The sequence below is a fragment of the Microcaecilia unicolor genome, chromosome 1 (genome assembly GCF_901765095.1).
Source record: "Microcaecilia unicolor chromosome 1, aMicUni1.1, whole genome shotgun sequence".
Taxonomy (NCBI): domain Eukaryota; kingdom Metazoa; phylum Chordata; class Amphibia; order Gymnophiona; family Siphonopidae; genus Microcaecilia; species Microcaecilia unicolor.
The window spans coordinates 234,750,230-234,767,595 of record NC_044031.1 but is presented as its reverse complement, the minus strand read 5'-3'; the positions used below and the strand labels follow the sequence as shown (position 1 = coordinate 234,767,595).

General features: G+C 42.2%; 1 protein-coding gene across 1 annotated transcript in view; it reads right to left on the bottom strand.

Annotated features, from left to right (window-relative positions):
- The window catches only part of LOC115471141 (dynein heavy chain 5, axonemal-like), a 766,968-nt gene that overhangs the window by 389,803 nt on the left and 359,799 nt on the right, over positions 1-17,366 (bottom strand). The window contains 2 exon segments of the mRNA XM_030204834.1: positions 9,666-9,872; positions 14,788-14,955. Coding sequence (XP_030060694.1) covers positions 9,666-9,872; positions 14,788-14,955 — 375 coding nt within the window.

The following is a 17,366-nucleotide window of genomic DNA, read 5'->3' as shown; positions in this document are numbered from 1 at the left end:
TACAAAATCAGTTTGTCAGATGCTGCATACAACAGGTAATTGAAAAACGTTTTATGCTCAACAGGCCAAGCCCCCCCCCCCCCCCCAACACCTCTCTATATAATGCAAAAATGGCTTTGGTAGAACCATCCACCCATGCCAATGTATAGGTCCAGTCTACCCTGTCAAATCAAATTGGGCTGATTTAATCTGGGAGATTGATAATAGGACCTTATGAACGTTCAGCACAGATTGGTGCCCCCGTACAAATCCACCCTGATGTTCCCCCACAATATACAGTATGTGCATGGCCAAGCAATCTGCCAAAATCTTTCCCAATCTCTTAAGGTCAGCATTAATAAGAGAAATGGGCCTGCAGGATTCTGGTCAGTCATAGGGTTTTCCTGGCTTCAGGATTACTGTAATCAGAGCTTCGGTAACTGGAGAAGGGAAAAAGCCCTGAAACACTAGCATCATAATAAGTTACCAACGAGACACAGATAGGAGGATAAAAGTTTCTAGTATTCAGGCGTAAATCTGGGATTTGCGTTACAAGACGTATGAGGAGAGACTTGCTGACCTGAACATGTATACCCTGGAGGAAAGGAGAAACAAGGGTGATATGATACAGACATTCAAATATTTGAAAGGTATTAATCCACAAACGAACCTTTTCCCTAGATGGGAAGGCGGTAGAACTAGAAGACATGAAATGAGATTGAAGGGGGGCAGACTCAAGAAAAATGTCAGGAATTATTTTTTCACAGAGAGAGTGGTGGATACTTGGAATGCCCTCCCACGGGAGGTGGTGGAGATGAAAACAGTAACGGAATTCATAAATGCGTGGGATAAACATAAAGGAATCCTGTTCAGAAGGAATGGATCCTCAGAAGCTTAGCAGAGATTGGGTGGCAGAGCCGGTGGGGGGAGGCGGGGCTAGTGGTTGGGAGGCAGGGCTAGTGCTGGGCAGACTTCTACGGTCTGTGCCCTGAAATGGCAGATACAAATCAAGGTCAGGTATACACAAAAGTAGCACATATGAGTTTATCTTGTTGGGCAGACTGGATGGACCATGCAGGTCTTTCTCTGTCGTCATCTACTATGTTACTATCCAGCTCATTTTCGAAAGTGATCGCCGGCCATCTTCCGACATAAATCAGGAGATGGCCGGCGATCTCTCAAAAGCGGCCAAATCGGTATAATTGAAAGCCGCTTTTTTGACACCATCGCCGCTTTCCCATCGCCGAGCCAGCGAAAGTTCAAGGGGGCGTGCCGGCAGCATAGCGAAGGCGGCACATGGGCGGGCATGGGCGTGGCTAACAGATGGCCGGCTTCAGTGCAAAATGAAAAAACAAAAGCGGCGTTAATGAGTATTTCGCTGGTTTTACTTGGTCCTTTTATTTTCAAGACCAAGCCTCAAAAAGGTGCCCCAACTCACCAGATGACCACCGGAAGGAATGGGGGATGACCTCCCCTTACTCCCCCAGTGGTCACCAACCCCCTCCCACACTAATAAAATAAAACCTTTTTTGCCAGCCTGTATGCCAGCCTCAAATGTCATACCCAGCTCCTTGACAGCAGTATGCAGGTCCCTGAAACAGTTTTTGTTGGTTGCAGTGGACTTCAGGCAGGCGGACCCAGGCCCATCCCCCCCTACCTGTTACACTTGTGGTGGTAAGTGTTGAGCCCTCCAACCTCTCCCAAAACCCACTGTACCCAAATCTAGGTGCCCCCCTTCATCCATAAGGGCTATGGTAATGGTGTAGAGTTGTGGGGAGTGGGTTTGGGGGGATTTGGGGGGCTCAGCACCCTAGGTAAGGGAGCTATGCACCTGGGAGCTATTTGTATATATTTTTTTTAATTTTTAGAAGTGCCTCCTAGGGTGCCCGGTTGGTGTCCTGGCATGTCAGGGAGACCAGTGCAGTACAAATGCTGGCTCCTCCCACGACCAAATGCCTTGGATTTAGCCGAGGTTGAGATGGCCCGCTTTTAGTTTCCATTATCGCAGAAAACAAAAGCGGCCATCTCAAACCCGGCGAACTCTGGCATTTGGCTGGTCCAAACCGTATTATCAAAACAAAAGATGGTCGCCCATCTTTCTGATAATACGGTTCCGGCCAGCTGTTTGCGGGCGGCGCCAAAATAGATCGCCGGTAATCTATTTCACTGGCGCCGTTCAATTATTCCCCTCCACGTATCAGGGCCATGACTGTGCCATTATTTAAGACCTTAATGGCCTTTTGTACCTCAAGAGCCCACAGGGGGGTGGCCCAACTATGCTTACATCTCAAGACTGAGACAGAGATGGCCTGAGTCCTACAGATAATCAGCTATAGATGGTCCTGAGAAGCTCAGGGGGGAGAGGCTGAGTACATAGAGGCTATATCAGATGGTTGACAAACATGCATACCACCCACTGCCAACAGAGTAGAAATAAAGACCAACCCTTCGTCACCTTTGCTAATAGTTTACTCACTTTGTTGCCATAGCAGTGACATTGAAATTGATGATGGAAAAATTGTTTGTTTTTGCTGTTTCATAAATAAAAGCATTAAGAGCTGCCAGGGTCCCCTCCGAAGAGACACCACCTTGTAGTGGTGGAGGGGCTTCTGTGTTTCAATGACTCAGAGGGCTATGCTGAAGGGTTACCCATATCAGACAGGCCTCGGAGGAGAAACCAGACAAAGAGTGTCCCAACTAGGGAGAGTGGAAAGATGGTGACATGAAGCTTGTACACTCAACGCTCAGCTGTCCTCTGAAGTTATGTCTTTGTTTACTTGAAATTTCCTCTCTGCATTTGCAGTTACCTTAACTGAGAGGAAGGGGACAGTGGGGGTCAGCTGCTGATGACCAGCGTTTTGTCCCCTGTGCAGCAAGTGTGGGACCCAGATGACTGGGTTGATGAGTCCTTTGATTAGCGCCGGCGAAGGAGCGTCGATGCTCTTGGACCTGGAAACAATTTCATCGCTCCCGAGTCATTTAACCACCATGTCCAAAGGAGTGGAGGAGTGAGTTAGGAGTGTATGCTGAAACGGAAGTCGTTTACAGCTGAACCCGTGTCGGCGGTGCCACTCCTAAACCCGTAAGAGCTATCAGCTTGGAGTTTTTGGCTCCCGTGGAGGTTACATTGAATATCATCTGGAAGGCGCTCCAGGACTTAACGGTGGTAGTAAATAATTTTGCTTCAGATATAATCTTATTAGTGAGCCACATGGATAATCGAATCGAATCCTTTGAGAATGAAAAATTGATACAGCAAATGAAGTTCTACAGGAGTAGGAAACGGTTAAGATTTTGAAAATGATAACAGACCAGAAAAATTTGAACAAAATGAATATTATTATAGATGATTAATATTGAGATTGTTGTTTCCCAGAGTTCCAGGTATGACTCCTAAGTTTTTCCTCTGAAATGATTCCTCTTAGTATATTATTCAAAAGGAGTGAAGCCTGTGAAACTGGGATTACCTTAATCAGTGGAAATTGGATTAGAGATTCAAGTGTTTGTATTGTTAAATAATTTCTGGTTTTAAAAGAGAAAAAAATGAAATCAGGTGTATTATTTCCACTAATATTGGACAATAAGTAAGTTTCCAACGAAATTAATGGACTATACACCGTCTTGCGTTTGAAGAAGCCAACCAGATGATCAATGTGGAATAATGATTCCGATAAATAATAACTGGGGATAATCAGGTTAATACCACGTTTTCTTTGTTTACTGTTGTTTAATTGATCTCCTTGTCTTGTTTCACTCTCCCTTTTTATTTTGTGGTCTAAGAAAGAGAAAGATTGTATATAATCCATTTATCTAGTTGAGATTGTTTTCCTCTAATATTGTATTAATGTACAGTCCATCTATGTATTACTGTTTGCAAGTGACCCTTGTAAATGAAAAATTATAAATAAATGATTTTTTTAAAAAAAAAAAAGAGCTGCCAGAGGGTGGCCATCATTAAGTCTCAATTGGCATCGGACAGCGCCTGCATATACAACATGTTTTGGTTAATTTGTATTTGCATTCCATTGTATAATACCCAGTGCCAGTCTCTTAGCATGGGCATACAAGAAGGCAATAATGTCCCCCCACAGTACCGCCTTGGAGGCTTCTCAGAAAAGTACAGGATCTGATACATGTTTAGCATTAATTTCAGAATACAAGGCCCACGTTTGACCTAAGTATTCTTTCAGCTGTTTATCCTGCGATAAGTATGCGGGAAATCTCCCCAGGATATCCTAGATCTAAATCCACCCAGATAAGCATGTGGCCTGAGACTTCCATGGGACCACTGTCCACTCACAAAACTTGCGGGAACAGAACTAGTCTGTCAAATTTAATCAATTCGGGATCAAGTTCAAGACTACATACATCTTTCCTGGGTACATAAGTGACACCAGGAGAGGTAGACAGTATCCAAGTCAGAACAGTGGTCTACTCCCAGGTCTTATGCAAGTCACCAAGAGAGTCAGGCTGGGCTAGAGGTGTTAAGCCACTCGTCCACGTTTTCCAGTGTGACATATGAAGACCAACAGCCATCACAAAACACCTTTGGAGTAGCAGGATATCAGAGCATAAATGGTATTTCTTCTCAACCAACTTGGAACAAACAGGGTCAAAAACCCGATACATCAAAGTTAGCACTGTTGAGTAATCCTGAAATATTTTGACCAAAGTGTTACCATACCAAACCACATCTCGATAGCCCTCATAGGCCCGCAGGAATTCAACTTTCTGGTTATAAGAATAAAATTTTGCAATTACTATGCGGTGAGCCTCCTCGATCCGGAGTGACATAGTTTCCCCCTCCTGGGGTAAAATCACCAGCAGCCATGTTTCCAAAATATGTCTTAAAGAGTTCTCAGGTACCAACTCCAGGAAACCAATAAAAGGCAGATTCTCCCTCCAGATACAGTTGTCGAGCTTTAACTGAGGTGTATGTGTGTGAGTTCAGCCAAGCAAATCGCCACCTGGGTCTCTGCGATATCCTCCACCTTCTGCACTTGAGTTCCCCTGTCCTTTTGGCATTTGCTGAAATCGGGAGTCTAGAGCCTTTACCACCACTTCTGTGAAATCTGCGATCACTGTGGACAAGCCTGGGGGGACTCATCTGAGGGGCCTGGGGGGACTCAGCCATCTTGTCTTCACTCATGCGACCATGTTCCTTTTCTTTGCACTGAGGTTTGCTCACCATCGAAGTTCTGTGCCTGGTTAAATATCTGTCCATAAACCAGTTGGAAGATTAAAACTCCAGAGTAAGTAAAGGTTTTGGGGTGCAATTAAATAGAGATGGGGGGTGTCCCAGCGCAGCTTTCAACACACACACAAGGAGCTGCTCACAGGATCATGTGACCAGGCTTAGCGTGTTTTAACAAAGGACTTTCTCATGTACTAAGCCCATTTTTTATGCTAGTCCCGTGCTAATTTTCAATTATTGCACAAAACCTGCAAAAAATTAATGCAGGAACATTACCACCTCCTCTTTAGGAGGTGCTAAGTGTTCCCATGTTAACTCTGTCTTTAGCCAGTTAGAGCATGTTAATCGGAATGCCCATGTCATGCCCCTTCTAAAAATTAATTGCAAAAATTAATTAACTCTGCTTAGCGCATGGAAAATGCAAAATTACCACAAGATGTGTTAGAAGTATTTTTGCAGTGTTTTCCCCCTCACTAAGCTCTCATCAAAACGCCCTTTAGTAAAAAGACCCTTTGATTTTTTAAGGATACATTTAAATACATTTTTGGTTAGTGATAGTACCTGTGCTGCTGGTTGGGAGAGAAAATTGAATGTAAATTCAGAAAACAATTTTTTCCTGTAATTCACCACGAGCTTTATATGGTGATATGTGTAATCAAATACAGTCATGTAAACACTGAGAATCACCACTTTCCCTGTGGTTTTTCACCCCACCTCATGCCTGCCTTGGATTCTCTGCTCTGTTTTTATACCTTTTCCACACTAAAGGCCTCTTTTACTAAACCGGATTAGCGATTCCCGGTGTGGCATATGCGCCGCAGCCCATTCACCTATGTTTACAATTTATAAGCAGTTAAAACCAGAGCTCTCTTTTACAGAATATGGCACCATAGGAAATGATGCCAGACAGAAACCAATTGTCTTCCTCTTTGGTTCTCTGTCACTTTGGATAGATTAAAATATAAATTACAATATTTAAACACCAGTTCTCCCCATATCTTTTACCCAACCTCTCAACCTTTTCCTATCGCTGCCTTTGCTCTGAGTAATCCAATATGTGTTTACCTCCACCATCTCCACTGGTAAGCTATTACCAACACTCAGCCAATGCTTTACCACATAGTTTTATAATAATCCACAGTCACCAAAACTAGTGCAACTATTATCTGAAACATTCAGTTACACCATTCTTGTTGATGTTAAGGTTAGAACTATGAACTCTCCATGCAGGCCACCTCAGCCTTCTTAGGGGGTCTTTTACAAAGGTGCACTAGCATTTTTAGCACACTCTTATTTCTAAAGCATGCTAAAAACACTAGCATGCCTTTGTAAAGGGGTCCTTAGAGAAGTGAGGCACAGTCATACTTTTACAATTAGGACTGTATAAATGGCTGGCCTCTTCAGATTATCCCAGCTTTCTTAGACATGTGATACAGTCATACTATTATTTATTTATTTATTTGTTACATTTGTATCCCACATTTTCCCACCTATTTGTAGGCTCAATTGGCTTACATAGTACCGGAGAGGCCCTTACAGGCTCGGTGTGAACAAATACAGGGTGATGTTGTGGTAAGATCAAGGTCATGTGGCACAGCCACATTAGGGAATCGGAGAACGGAAGAGTAATGTTATGTCCATTACGTGCTTTAGTTTGGTTGTGTTGCAGAGATTAGGCATTTAAGTTGGATTGGTAGGGTATGCCTTTTTAAACAGATTGGTTTTTAGTGATTTCCGGATGTTTAGGTGGTCGTACGTCGTTTTCAAGGCTTTTGGTAATGCGTTCCACAGTTGTGTGCTTATGTAGGAAAAACTAGATGCGTAAGTTGTTTTGTATTTAAGTCCTTTGCAGCTTGGGTAGTGCAGATTTAGATAAGATCGTGTTGATTCGGATGTACTTCTAATTGGTAAGTTGATCAAGTCTGTCATGTAACTCGGGGCTTCTCCGCAGATGATTTTGTGAACCAGAGTGCAGATTTTAAAGACGATGCGTTCTTTGATTGGGAGCCAATGTATAATTAGTGCTGTATCAATGGCTGCTCTATTCAGGTTATCACATCCTACCCAGAAGCCTGATGAAATTGTACTGTTATTTTCTGCCCATTGGCTTATCCTCTGAGGTTTCATGACTGTCTCAGTAAAGAAATGTTATCTTACATTTCCTATGAATCTATCTCCATGCAACATCCCTTATCCATGAATTTTCTTTTCTATGGCAAATTTCAACTTCTCTGTTCCACATTATCCATCCACTATAACTTAACATTACACTTCTTCTTTTTTTTGACACATTAACTATTCTAAAGCTGTCTGGTATTAGAGTCCTATAAGAAGTAATGTATGTATGATTTTTTTAAACATTCTGCTTCTAAAATCACAACTTCCTAAGAAATGTGATTACAGTCTTTATTTACAGAAAAATTCTTAAAACACATTTGGCACTCCTCCTGAAAAACAAAAAAAAAGAAAGAAACCTAAATTCTCTACTCTTTTTAAAATACTTCTAATTTATTTTGAAAACAGAGGGGTTGAAAGCTAGTAGAAGGGCTTGTTATTATGGCAGTGAATAGATTTCAGTTTGTTGACTGCAGAGACTGCATTCTGTCTACTGGTTCAGGCATTACTTTTGTCACAACTAGGCTACTGCAGTTTAGTATATTTAGGATATACTAAATCCCAACTAAAAAAGAATTCAAACCATTCAGAATACTGCTGTACGTCTGATATTTGGTCTATCCAAATATGATCATGTTTCCTCTTATGTCAAACTTTGTTGGTTGCCTTTTGAGGCTAGAATCTTGTTTAAATTGTTTTGTTTTCTCTATAAATTATTGCATGGTCTAGCTTTCAGTTTGCAGTTTCTGTCAGATTTAGGAGGACTATTTGTAACTATTTGTTCTCTTTTTCCTCTCCTAAAAGTAAAAAGAGACTAAAGATGTTAGAATTTACTTCAGCTTTTCAAGCTGCTCAACATTGGATAGAATTTCAGAGATATTTTTCTCCTCCAATACATATATGCTGTTTAGGAAGAAGATCAAGACTTTTCTATTTCAGAAATGTATTCTTTCAAAGTAATGTTTTATCTTATTAGAAACTTTCTTTAGTATCCCAGAGATTGTTCTGACTTTTTTTGCTTTGTAACCCGCCTTGAATTGAACGGTATCAGCGGGATATAAGCTTGTATGTTATGGTATGGTATGGTAACCAAATGACCAATGCTAAGGCAACAGTGCACTAAACTGATCAAGTGACCAGGTCTAATCCAGTTACAGATGGATTATTTTCCAGAATGCAATAAAATGTCATATTCTATGAGCATTTTTTGTGCATCTTTGGGCCCTTTAGCATGCAGTCATGGACATTAGCGTGCACTAAGTGCCATGTGGCCCATAGGTATAAAATAGGATGTGCAGCATTTAGTGTGCACTAAGCTTTAGTAAAAGGGCCCCTTGGATTGTTAAGGTGCTTTAAAAAATTTAGGGCACACAAAATTATGCCCATTAACATATGAATTAACAAGTGGCAATTGATTTGTATGCATTAACCCCCGATTCTATAAAATCAGGGGTTAATGTGTGCACAAATGTAGGCATGCCCCCGATTTGCACAAACAATTTAATAGAATAACAAGTCAATTAGTGCCATATAAGTAGCTTTTTAACAAGCATTTATTGGCACTAATTAGATTTATTGGAACTCGACATGCCTAAAATGTATGTGTGCACCGAAAAAGGGGTACGGGAGGGTCATGGGCATTTCGGGGCAGATCAGGGGCATGGTTTTGATTTACGTATGTATTATAGAATAAAAGTGCCCATGCTTAAATTTAGGCATGGGCATATTACAACCATGTTTTGTTGGTGCAAATGGTGGTACCTAATTTACATGCACCCTCTCTGATTAAGCATTATTCTATACAGCACGCTGACTTTAGGCACAGCTTATAGAATACCACTTAAGGGGGGGTCTATGCCAGATTTTAGGCACCATTTATAGAATTCACCTCCAAAAGTTCTAATATGAATTTTAAAAAATTGCAAAACATATGTGTGAGACAAACAGAAAAATAATTGGGGATAGAAGCCAAATTATCTGAAAATGAAACTAATTTGTTTTTTTTTTGCCTGTGCATATCTCTGTCATATTTATTTATTTGCAACCAAATGTGAACACATATGCACACAAATGATCATTTTCCAGCTTCATGCTCGTTTGTAAGTATGTGTCACTAATCCACACACACACACCAAACAGCGAAAGTGAAACAAAAATGGAAACTAGACAAGGTTCACTCTAGTAAAACTTGATTCAAACTTATCCAACACCCTTGGATGTGTCTGAATAAAGTTTTACTACAGTGAACATCGTCTAGCTTCCATTTTTGTGTCACCTTTGCTGTTTGGTGTGTGTCTTTGAGACTGCGAGGGTCCCTTTATGATTCTTCTGTTGTAGCCAATCGGCTTCATTAATCCACAACCCATAAAAATGTTACCTGGTCACCCCACTCATTAATTACAGGCATGTTGATGTCGTCGATAAAGACTGTCATTTTCTTTCCTGCAGGGGGCCCATATGTGGTGCCCATTCTTTTATCAATATAGCTTTCAATACTCCTTTGGAACATATTTGGCAGGGTTGCAGAAGAGAAGTTCAAGGCCTTTGTCACGTGAAGTTCTGGATCATATTTGCTTGCATAACCCTAAAACCAGTAAACAGATCATATAGCAAGCATAACATAATAATTAATTTGAAGAATTTCTTCTCTGTTCTTCAAACCTGGGTCCTCACAGGGCAACCACAGCCTGGGATTAGCTGGGAGAGAGCCATGCATGAGGGGTCTTAGGTAGTAAAGGATAGGCTTTGTCATTGGGTAGGTCCCAGATGATACTAAAGTTTGGCTGCTCCAAGGGATTCACACTGTTAGGTATTCTTTATAAATGATAGTGAGGTATTCATAGTAATATGGTTTATAATACTTAGATTTAGGTCTGAACTCTCCTTTTGGGCTCTAATTTAGAAATACCTAGCTACTTTTTAGATCTTGGTATGTACTTATGCCTTGAATTGGAAAGAGGATACAGGATTTAATATCCTTTCGAAAAAGCCCTTCCATAAGTCCAAGTCCGAATAGAGACATCCTGCTCATAACTTCCAAAATGGACGTCTATCTCATGTGTATTTTCCAACAAGAAATACGTAAGGATTTCCTGTTTGAAAATACGTGAGATGGAAATCCATGTGCCGAGGAGGTCCAGCATAAACAGCCATTTTACAAACTGGAACGTCCAACACATGAATGGCAAAAAAGGAATGACAAGGACATCTGTCTGGCTACATTCATAGATGAACGGCCACACAGATGTCCTGCAGAGCAGAGGGGCAGCCTAGTGGTTAGTGCAGTGGATTTTAAGCAAAGAGACCCTGGTTCAAATCCCACTTTTATTTTGTAACTGTGAGCCCTCAAGGAACAGAAAATACATATTGTGCCTGAATGTACACCACTTCAATAGTCTTCAGGCTTGCAGGAGGCTTATATATTTAGGTACAGTAAGTATTTTTCTGTTTCTTCAGGGGCTCACAATTAAAAAAAATAAAAGTTAAAGTAAGATTTGAACCTGGGTCCTTTGGTTAAATCCTCTGCACTAACCACTAGGCTGCTACTCAGATCTGCTTCCTGTCTGGTAAAGAATGCCCATAATACCTGAAGCTGTCATAGAGCCTGCTATCCCTATCAGTTTCACTTTCAGGGGAAAGGGAGGAGGGACAGAAACCACTGAAGGATTAAGGAGGTGTCATGCCTTAATCCTAGCAGTGGTCAGCTGTTCAATCACAGCAACATTTTGTAGTTTAGATGTGACTGAAATAGGTATACTTAGGTTGTCCTTTTTAGGCTTGGATGTTTCTTCCCGTTCGTTGATCGCTGTTGGATGTCCTGATTGTGGGCCCTCCCTAGTCCCGCCCCAAACACTCCCACAACATGTCCCTCTTACTCTTTGGTATACTGCAGTGTTGGACATCTCTTCCTGGCCTTTGAAAAAATTCGGATTTGGACTTTTTTAGCAAATGGACATCCATTTGGGCATTTTGAGACATCTTTATGCTTCAAAAATATCTCCCTAGTTTGACCCAATACGTTAAAGTCTTATAATATATAGAGGGGCATTTTCAATATGACGTCTAAGTCCAACTTTGCAAAAAAACGGCCAAAATTGAATAGGAAAGAAGTCCTATTCAAAATACTGTTTCGAAAATACTGTTTAAACAAGGTTTTGTATTTGGACTATTTGTTTTTTTGGTTCATTTAAAAAAAAAAAAAAAAGTCCAGTGCAAACGCATAAAAATGAAGCCATTGGGATGTAGGAGGAGCCAGCATTTTAGTAACTGGTCCCCCAGACATCCCAGGAAAGCAATAGGGCACCTAGGGGGCACTGCATGGACTTCATAAAATGCACCCAGGTACACATCTCACCATTGCTCCCTTATCTTGTCTATAGAGCCCCCCAAAACCCACTACCCCCAACTGTAATACCACTACCATAGCCTTACGGGTGAAGGTGGCACCTATATGTGGGTGCAGTGGGATTCCTGGTGAGTTTTGGAGAGCTCACAGTTTCTTCCACAAGTTAACAGGTAGGGGGAGGTATGGGCCGGGGTCCACCTGTCTGCAGTGCACTGCACCCACCACTAGACTAACTGCATGCTGTTCTAATGGACCTGAGTATAACGTCTGAGGCTGGCATAGAGGCTGGCAAGTAATGCTTTTAATCACATTTTTGGGGGGTGGGAGAGGGTTAGTGACCACTGGGGGAATAAGAGGAGGTCATTTGTCATTTAGGACACCTATTTGTGCTTTATTCGTTATTAAAACAGGTCTGGCTCAAAACGTCTTAGTTTTAGGTCCTGGACGGTTTTGTTTGTTCCATTATGGATGAAAAAGTCCAAGTATTAGGAATGCCCAGAGCCCGCAATTAACATGCCCCTGACATGCCCCCTTGTGATTTGAATGCACTTCTGATGGACTTCATAGAAAAATGTCTAAAAATTAGTTTTGAAAATACCAATTTGGACTTTTTGTGAGAAAAACGTCCAAAAACAGATTATGTGCCACTTTTTGGACGTTTTTCTCTTTTGAAAATGAGCTTCATAGTAATATAGTAACATAGTAAATGATGCCAGATAAAGACTTGTACGGTCCATCCAGGCTTCCCAACAAGACTAACTCATAGTATAAGATATTCATAAACTGCACTAATTATATTGATCATAAACAACATTACTATAATAACCACTTTAAACATTTATTACATCTCAAAATCCCATCCAACCACATACAATCTCACATATCACTCAATACTGTGTTTCAACAAAATAACAAAATTTCATCTACCCCAACTGTCCAGCATAGTCCCAAGAGTTATACAAAACAGAACAGTCCATAGCGAAGTAATCACTCCACTTTAGCTTCACACAAAAATGTCCTGGTAATCCACTGTTCAATTGATGACGATGTTGCAGACGAAAATCTATTCTTTCACAACTGAAGAAACCTCAGCAAATGAGCAACAACAACGAACCCCATTGCAGGGTCAGTGTGCAATAAACAGGTAAGCAGTCGTCCCGCTGTGATTTCAATCTTGCCCACCCACGAGTATATAATCTTCTCAGCTTCCCATCCTTATGGGTATTATATGTGGTTGAATGTGTTCCTTTCATTCACCATTCAAATCTCAATCTGGTCTCGGTCTCAACACAGGCCGTGTTTCATTTTCTCTTCATCAGGAGACCTTTACCACCCCATTAGAGCTTCTAGGCACACCCGGGATCCCCTCTGTCTCCGGTTACACCAACTGCGTGATTCAGTTGTGAAAGAATAGATTTTCGTCTGCAAGATCGTCATCGATTGAACAGTGGATTACCAGGACATTTTTGTGTGACGCTAAAGCGTTGTGATTATTATAGTAATGTTGTTTATGATCAATATAATTAGCGCAGTTTATGAGTAGATGATACAGCGTGACTAATTATAAAATTAATTGTAACCCTTGTATTTGTAATAATTGACAATAGTATAAGATATGATACGTATACTTGATCCTGATTTGTCCTTGCCATTTTCAGATTTCAAACCTTAGAACGCTGCCTTGTTCTCCAGTTACAGAAGCTGACTCTGTCGAGCCACGATCAGGGAACAGACCATAGAAGCCTACCCAGCACTGGCTTTGCTTCTCTGGCTTTGTTGCCATCTAATCACCACTAAGCTTGTTTCTGTTTATCCCATGTATTTTTGAATTCCGTTACCATTTTCATCTCCACTACTTCCCGCCAGGGGCATAGCCAGACTTGCGTGGGAGGGGGGTCCACAGCTCGCGGGGAGGGGGCACATTTTAGCCCCCCCCCCTGCCGCTGCCCTCCCGCTGCCATTGTCGCCCCCCCCGTCTCTGCCGACACCCCCTCCCCGCCGCGAACCCTCCCCCGCCGCCGCGTACCTTCCGTTTTGCTGGTGGGGGATGCCACTCCCCGCCAGCCGACGTCCTCCTCCCGTAGAACGCAGTGGCACTGTCTGGCAGAGAAAAGTCTTCTTCCTTGCATGCTGATGTCCTGCACGTTGTATGTGCAGGACGTCAGACTCAGAGAACAGTTCTGTTCTCTGAGTCTGACGTCCTGCACGACGTCAGCATGCAAGGAAGAAGACTTTTCTCTGCCAGTGCCGCTGCGTTCTACGGGAGAGGACGTCGGCTGGCGGGGAATGGGGGTCCCCCACCAGCAAAACGGAAGGTAGGCGGCGGCGGGGGCGGGTTCGCCGGGAGGTGGGTCCCCACTGAAATCTACGCTCGTAGCTACGCCACTGCTTCCCGCGGAGGAGTATTCCAGGTATCTACCACCCTCTCTGTGAAAAAGTACTTCCTGATATTATTCCTGAATCTACCCCCTGCACTGCTTCTACTGCATACAAAACTCTCATGATTATTCAGTGTGGATATCCTGAAAACCTGACTGGCTGGGGTGCCTCCAGGACCAGGTTTGGGAACCACTGGGCTATATAATATTGTGGAATTAAAATAATATAACATAGATATCCTTTTGTATGCAGAAATTATCAAAAGTTGCAAATAAGGAAAAAGAGGAGTACCTTTCTGTTCTACTTTGCATAGCACACCAGTGGAGATATATGAACAATTAGAATCAAATGCATATCAGCAGAACTATAAACTAGTTCAAGGTGATGAAATGTTTGAAATTTTCACACAACTTCACCAGCAAATCTGGGGAAAATCTGGCCAGATTCTACTAGGATTCACAATGCACTAGCCTATTTGTGAGATTCTGCATTGAATTTGCCTGTAAACCCCTCAAATCACACATACCTGCTTGAACTGGGATGCAGGTTTCCTGATTTGAGGGGTCTGTATATATATATTTTTTTAAATTTCATAGCCTTATTCACCAAACTCCTACAACTTCTAACAGATTCAGAGAACTTAATTCACAGATCTCTAAACTAGTCATTATGAAGGCTTATTGTAGTCTGGTTCGCTCTCAGTGACACAGAGTCATGATTCATTTCCATTGTTATAAAGACGTGAAACTCTGCTCGGCGTGCAGTATTGACTTACCTTAATCATAACTGTCTTAGCTGTTCCCTGCTCACCAATAAGTAGAACAGCTTTGCCCTGCTTCATGATGGTATGCATGAGAAAATCTGTTCTGACGTTGTCCACATTAGGAACCAAAATTGAAGTATACTCAGGAACTGAATCCTTAGGGTAGGTGTACTCAGGAACCTGGAATAAAAATCCAAATTTCATAATTATTCAAGCTCATGAGACTAGCCTAGTGGTTATTGACTAGTTCAAATCCTACTGCTGCTCCTTGTGATCTTGGGAAAGGGAAATACCTACTGTATCTAGATGTAGCTCAACTTGAGCTACTATTACAACAGTGTGTTTACAGGCCATTTTACAGCAGGAAAATTACCGCCACATTTTAGAGAATACCATAGTAATTTTCAGAGCCACAACTGGCACCCTTCATAAGGTGGCCATCTTTTAAGGGCCTGCAAGGGACAGTAAACATCCATCCCTCACCCTCCAATCCCAGCAATCCATTGTTGTAAAAACTCTGGAAGGTGAGAGGGTAAGCTCCTGTATCCCTTCTTGCACCCTCACCCCAGGGCCCTAATAAAAGTGTCCCACTCTTTAAAGGGCTGTCCCTTTTTAGCAAGCCTTATCCCCTTTTAGGAAAAAAAAAGTGGCCCAGCTCCCAAAAAAACCCTCTTCACATTTACCTGTCCATCCATGTTGGTTTGTGGGGGTAGTAGCAATCCTCAGATGCTCCTGCCCTAGCTGAATCATTTTCCAAAATGACAGCAGTTGGACTCCAGATACTTCTTTTTCCTGATCACCTGATCAGTGTAAGCAAGCATCTGGGATCACGCCTGCCTCAACTAGACCACCACCGATGGCTGAGTAAGTGTGAGCAGGGTTTTGAGGACTGGATTGTAGTTTCTGGATGGGGAACACACTTTTTTCCAAAAGGGTGAGGAGCTTACTAAAAGGGAATAGTCCTTCAAAAGGGGGCATACTTTTCTTTTTCTTAAGATGATGGTGTGTCGAGGCGCATAGCAGGAACTGTATCCCTATTTTGAAGGCTCTTGGTACTGTTTTTTTGCTATTTGTACTTGTGTTTGTACTTTGCTCCCTCTCTTTGTTGCATTACTTCTATATTGGAGCAGAATAACTTGTTTTACAGTCAATTAATGTATATTATTGGCAAATAGTGTGTATGGGTAATAGAATGCATTATTGCAATAACACAGCTTAGTAAGTAGACACCAAAACCTCTTACTCATTTAAACAATTTTTGATTGGATTTCAAATGGTTTGTCATTAAAATTATCTTTCAAATCATAATAGTATATGCATAAAATTATACACAAAAATAGGGGAACCCCTTGGTATTTGCAAATGGAGGCTTACAATGATCTAGCCCAGTGGAAACTCGTTCCAATTGACCTGGAAGTCCAAAACAGCTAGGTAAGACTTCTGGGCATGCATAAATAAACAAATAATTAGTTTTAGTCATCCATCTATTAGTTGGTCTAGAGATAATCCAGCCAGTCATCTATATTTTATGTCCAGCTTCTGAGTGGTAAATCACCTCTTATAATTGTTTGCCTATCCCAATGTTACTTAACCCTCTCAAAGAGGCTCACCTAGCCAGTCGGGTTTTTCAGAACTGCCATGATAATTAAGCATAAGACAAGTTCCGACCTAAATCGGGAGATGGACGTTTATCTCACAAAAACGAATAACGCGGTATAATCGAAAGCCGAACTTGGACGTTTTCAACTGCACTCCATCGCGGAAGCGTACAAAGTTGACGGGGCGTGTCGGAGGCATGGTGAAGGCGGGACTGGGGCATGGTTATCACCCGAACAAAGATGGGCGCCTTTCGCCGATAATGGGAAAAAAGTATGCGTTTGTAGCTAGAATTTAGGGCACTTTTCCTGGACCCTATTTTTTCACGAATAAGGCCCCAAAAAGTGCCCTAAATGACCAGATTACCACCAGATGGAATCGGGGATGACCTCCCCTGACTCCCCCAGTGGTAACTAACCCCCTCCCACCACAAAAAATGATGTTTCATAACTTTTTATTTTCACCCTCAAATGTCATACCCACCTCCCTGGCAGCAGTATGCAGGTCCCTGGAGCAGTTGTTAGGGGGTGCAGTGGACTTCAGGCAGGTGGACCCAGGCCCATCCCCCCCTACCTGTTACAATTGTGCTACTTAATGCTTAGTCGTCCAACCCCCCAAACCCACTGTACCCACATGTAGGTGCCCCCCTTCACCCCTTAGGGCTATAGACTTGTGGGCAGTGGGTTTTGAGGGGGATTTGGGGGGCTCAACACACAAGGAAAGGGTGCTATGCACCTGGGAGCTCTTTTACCTTTTTTTTTGTTTTTGTAAAAGTGCCCCCTAGGGTGCCCGGTTGGTGTCCTGGCATGTGAGGGGGACCAGTGCACTACGAATCCTGGTCCCTCCCACGAACAAATGCCTTGGATTTATTCGTTTTTGAGCTGGGTGCTTTCATTTTCCATTATCGCTGAAAAACAAAAACGTCCAGCTCACAAATTGTCGAATAAAACATGGACTATGTGATAAACACAGTGTCTGCCCTTACAGGAGGAGGC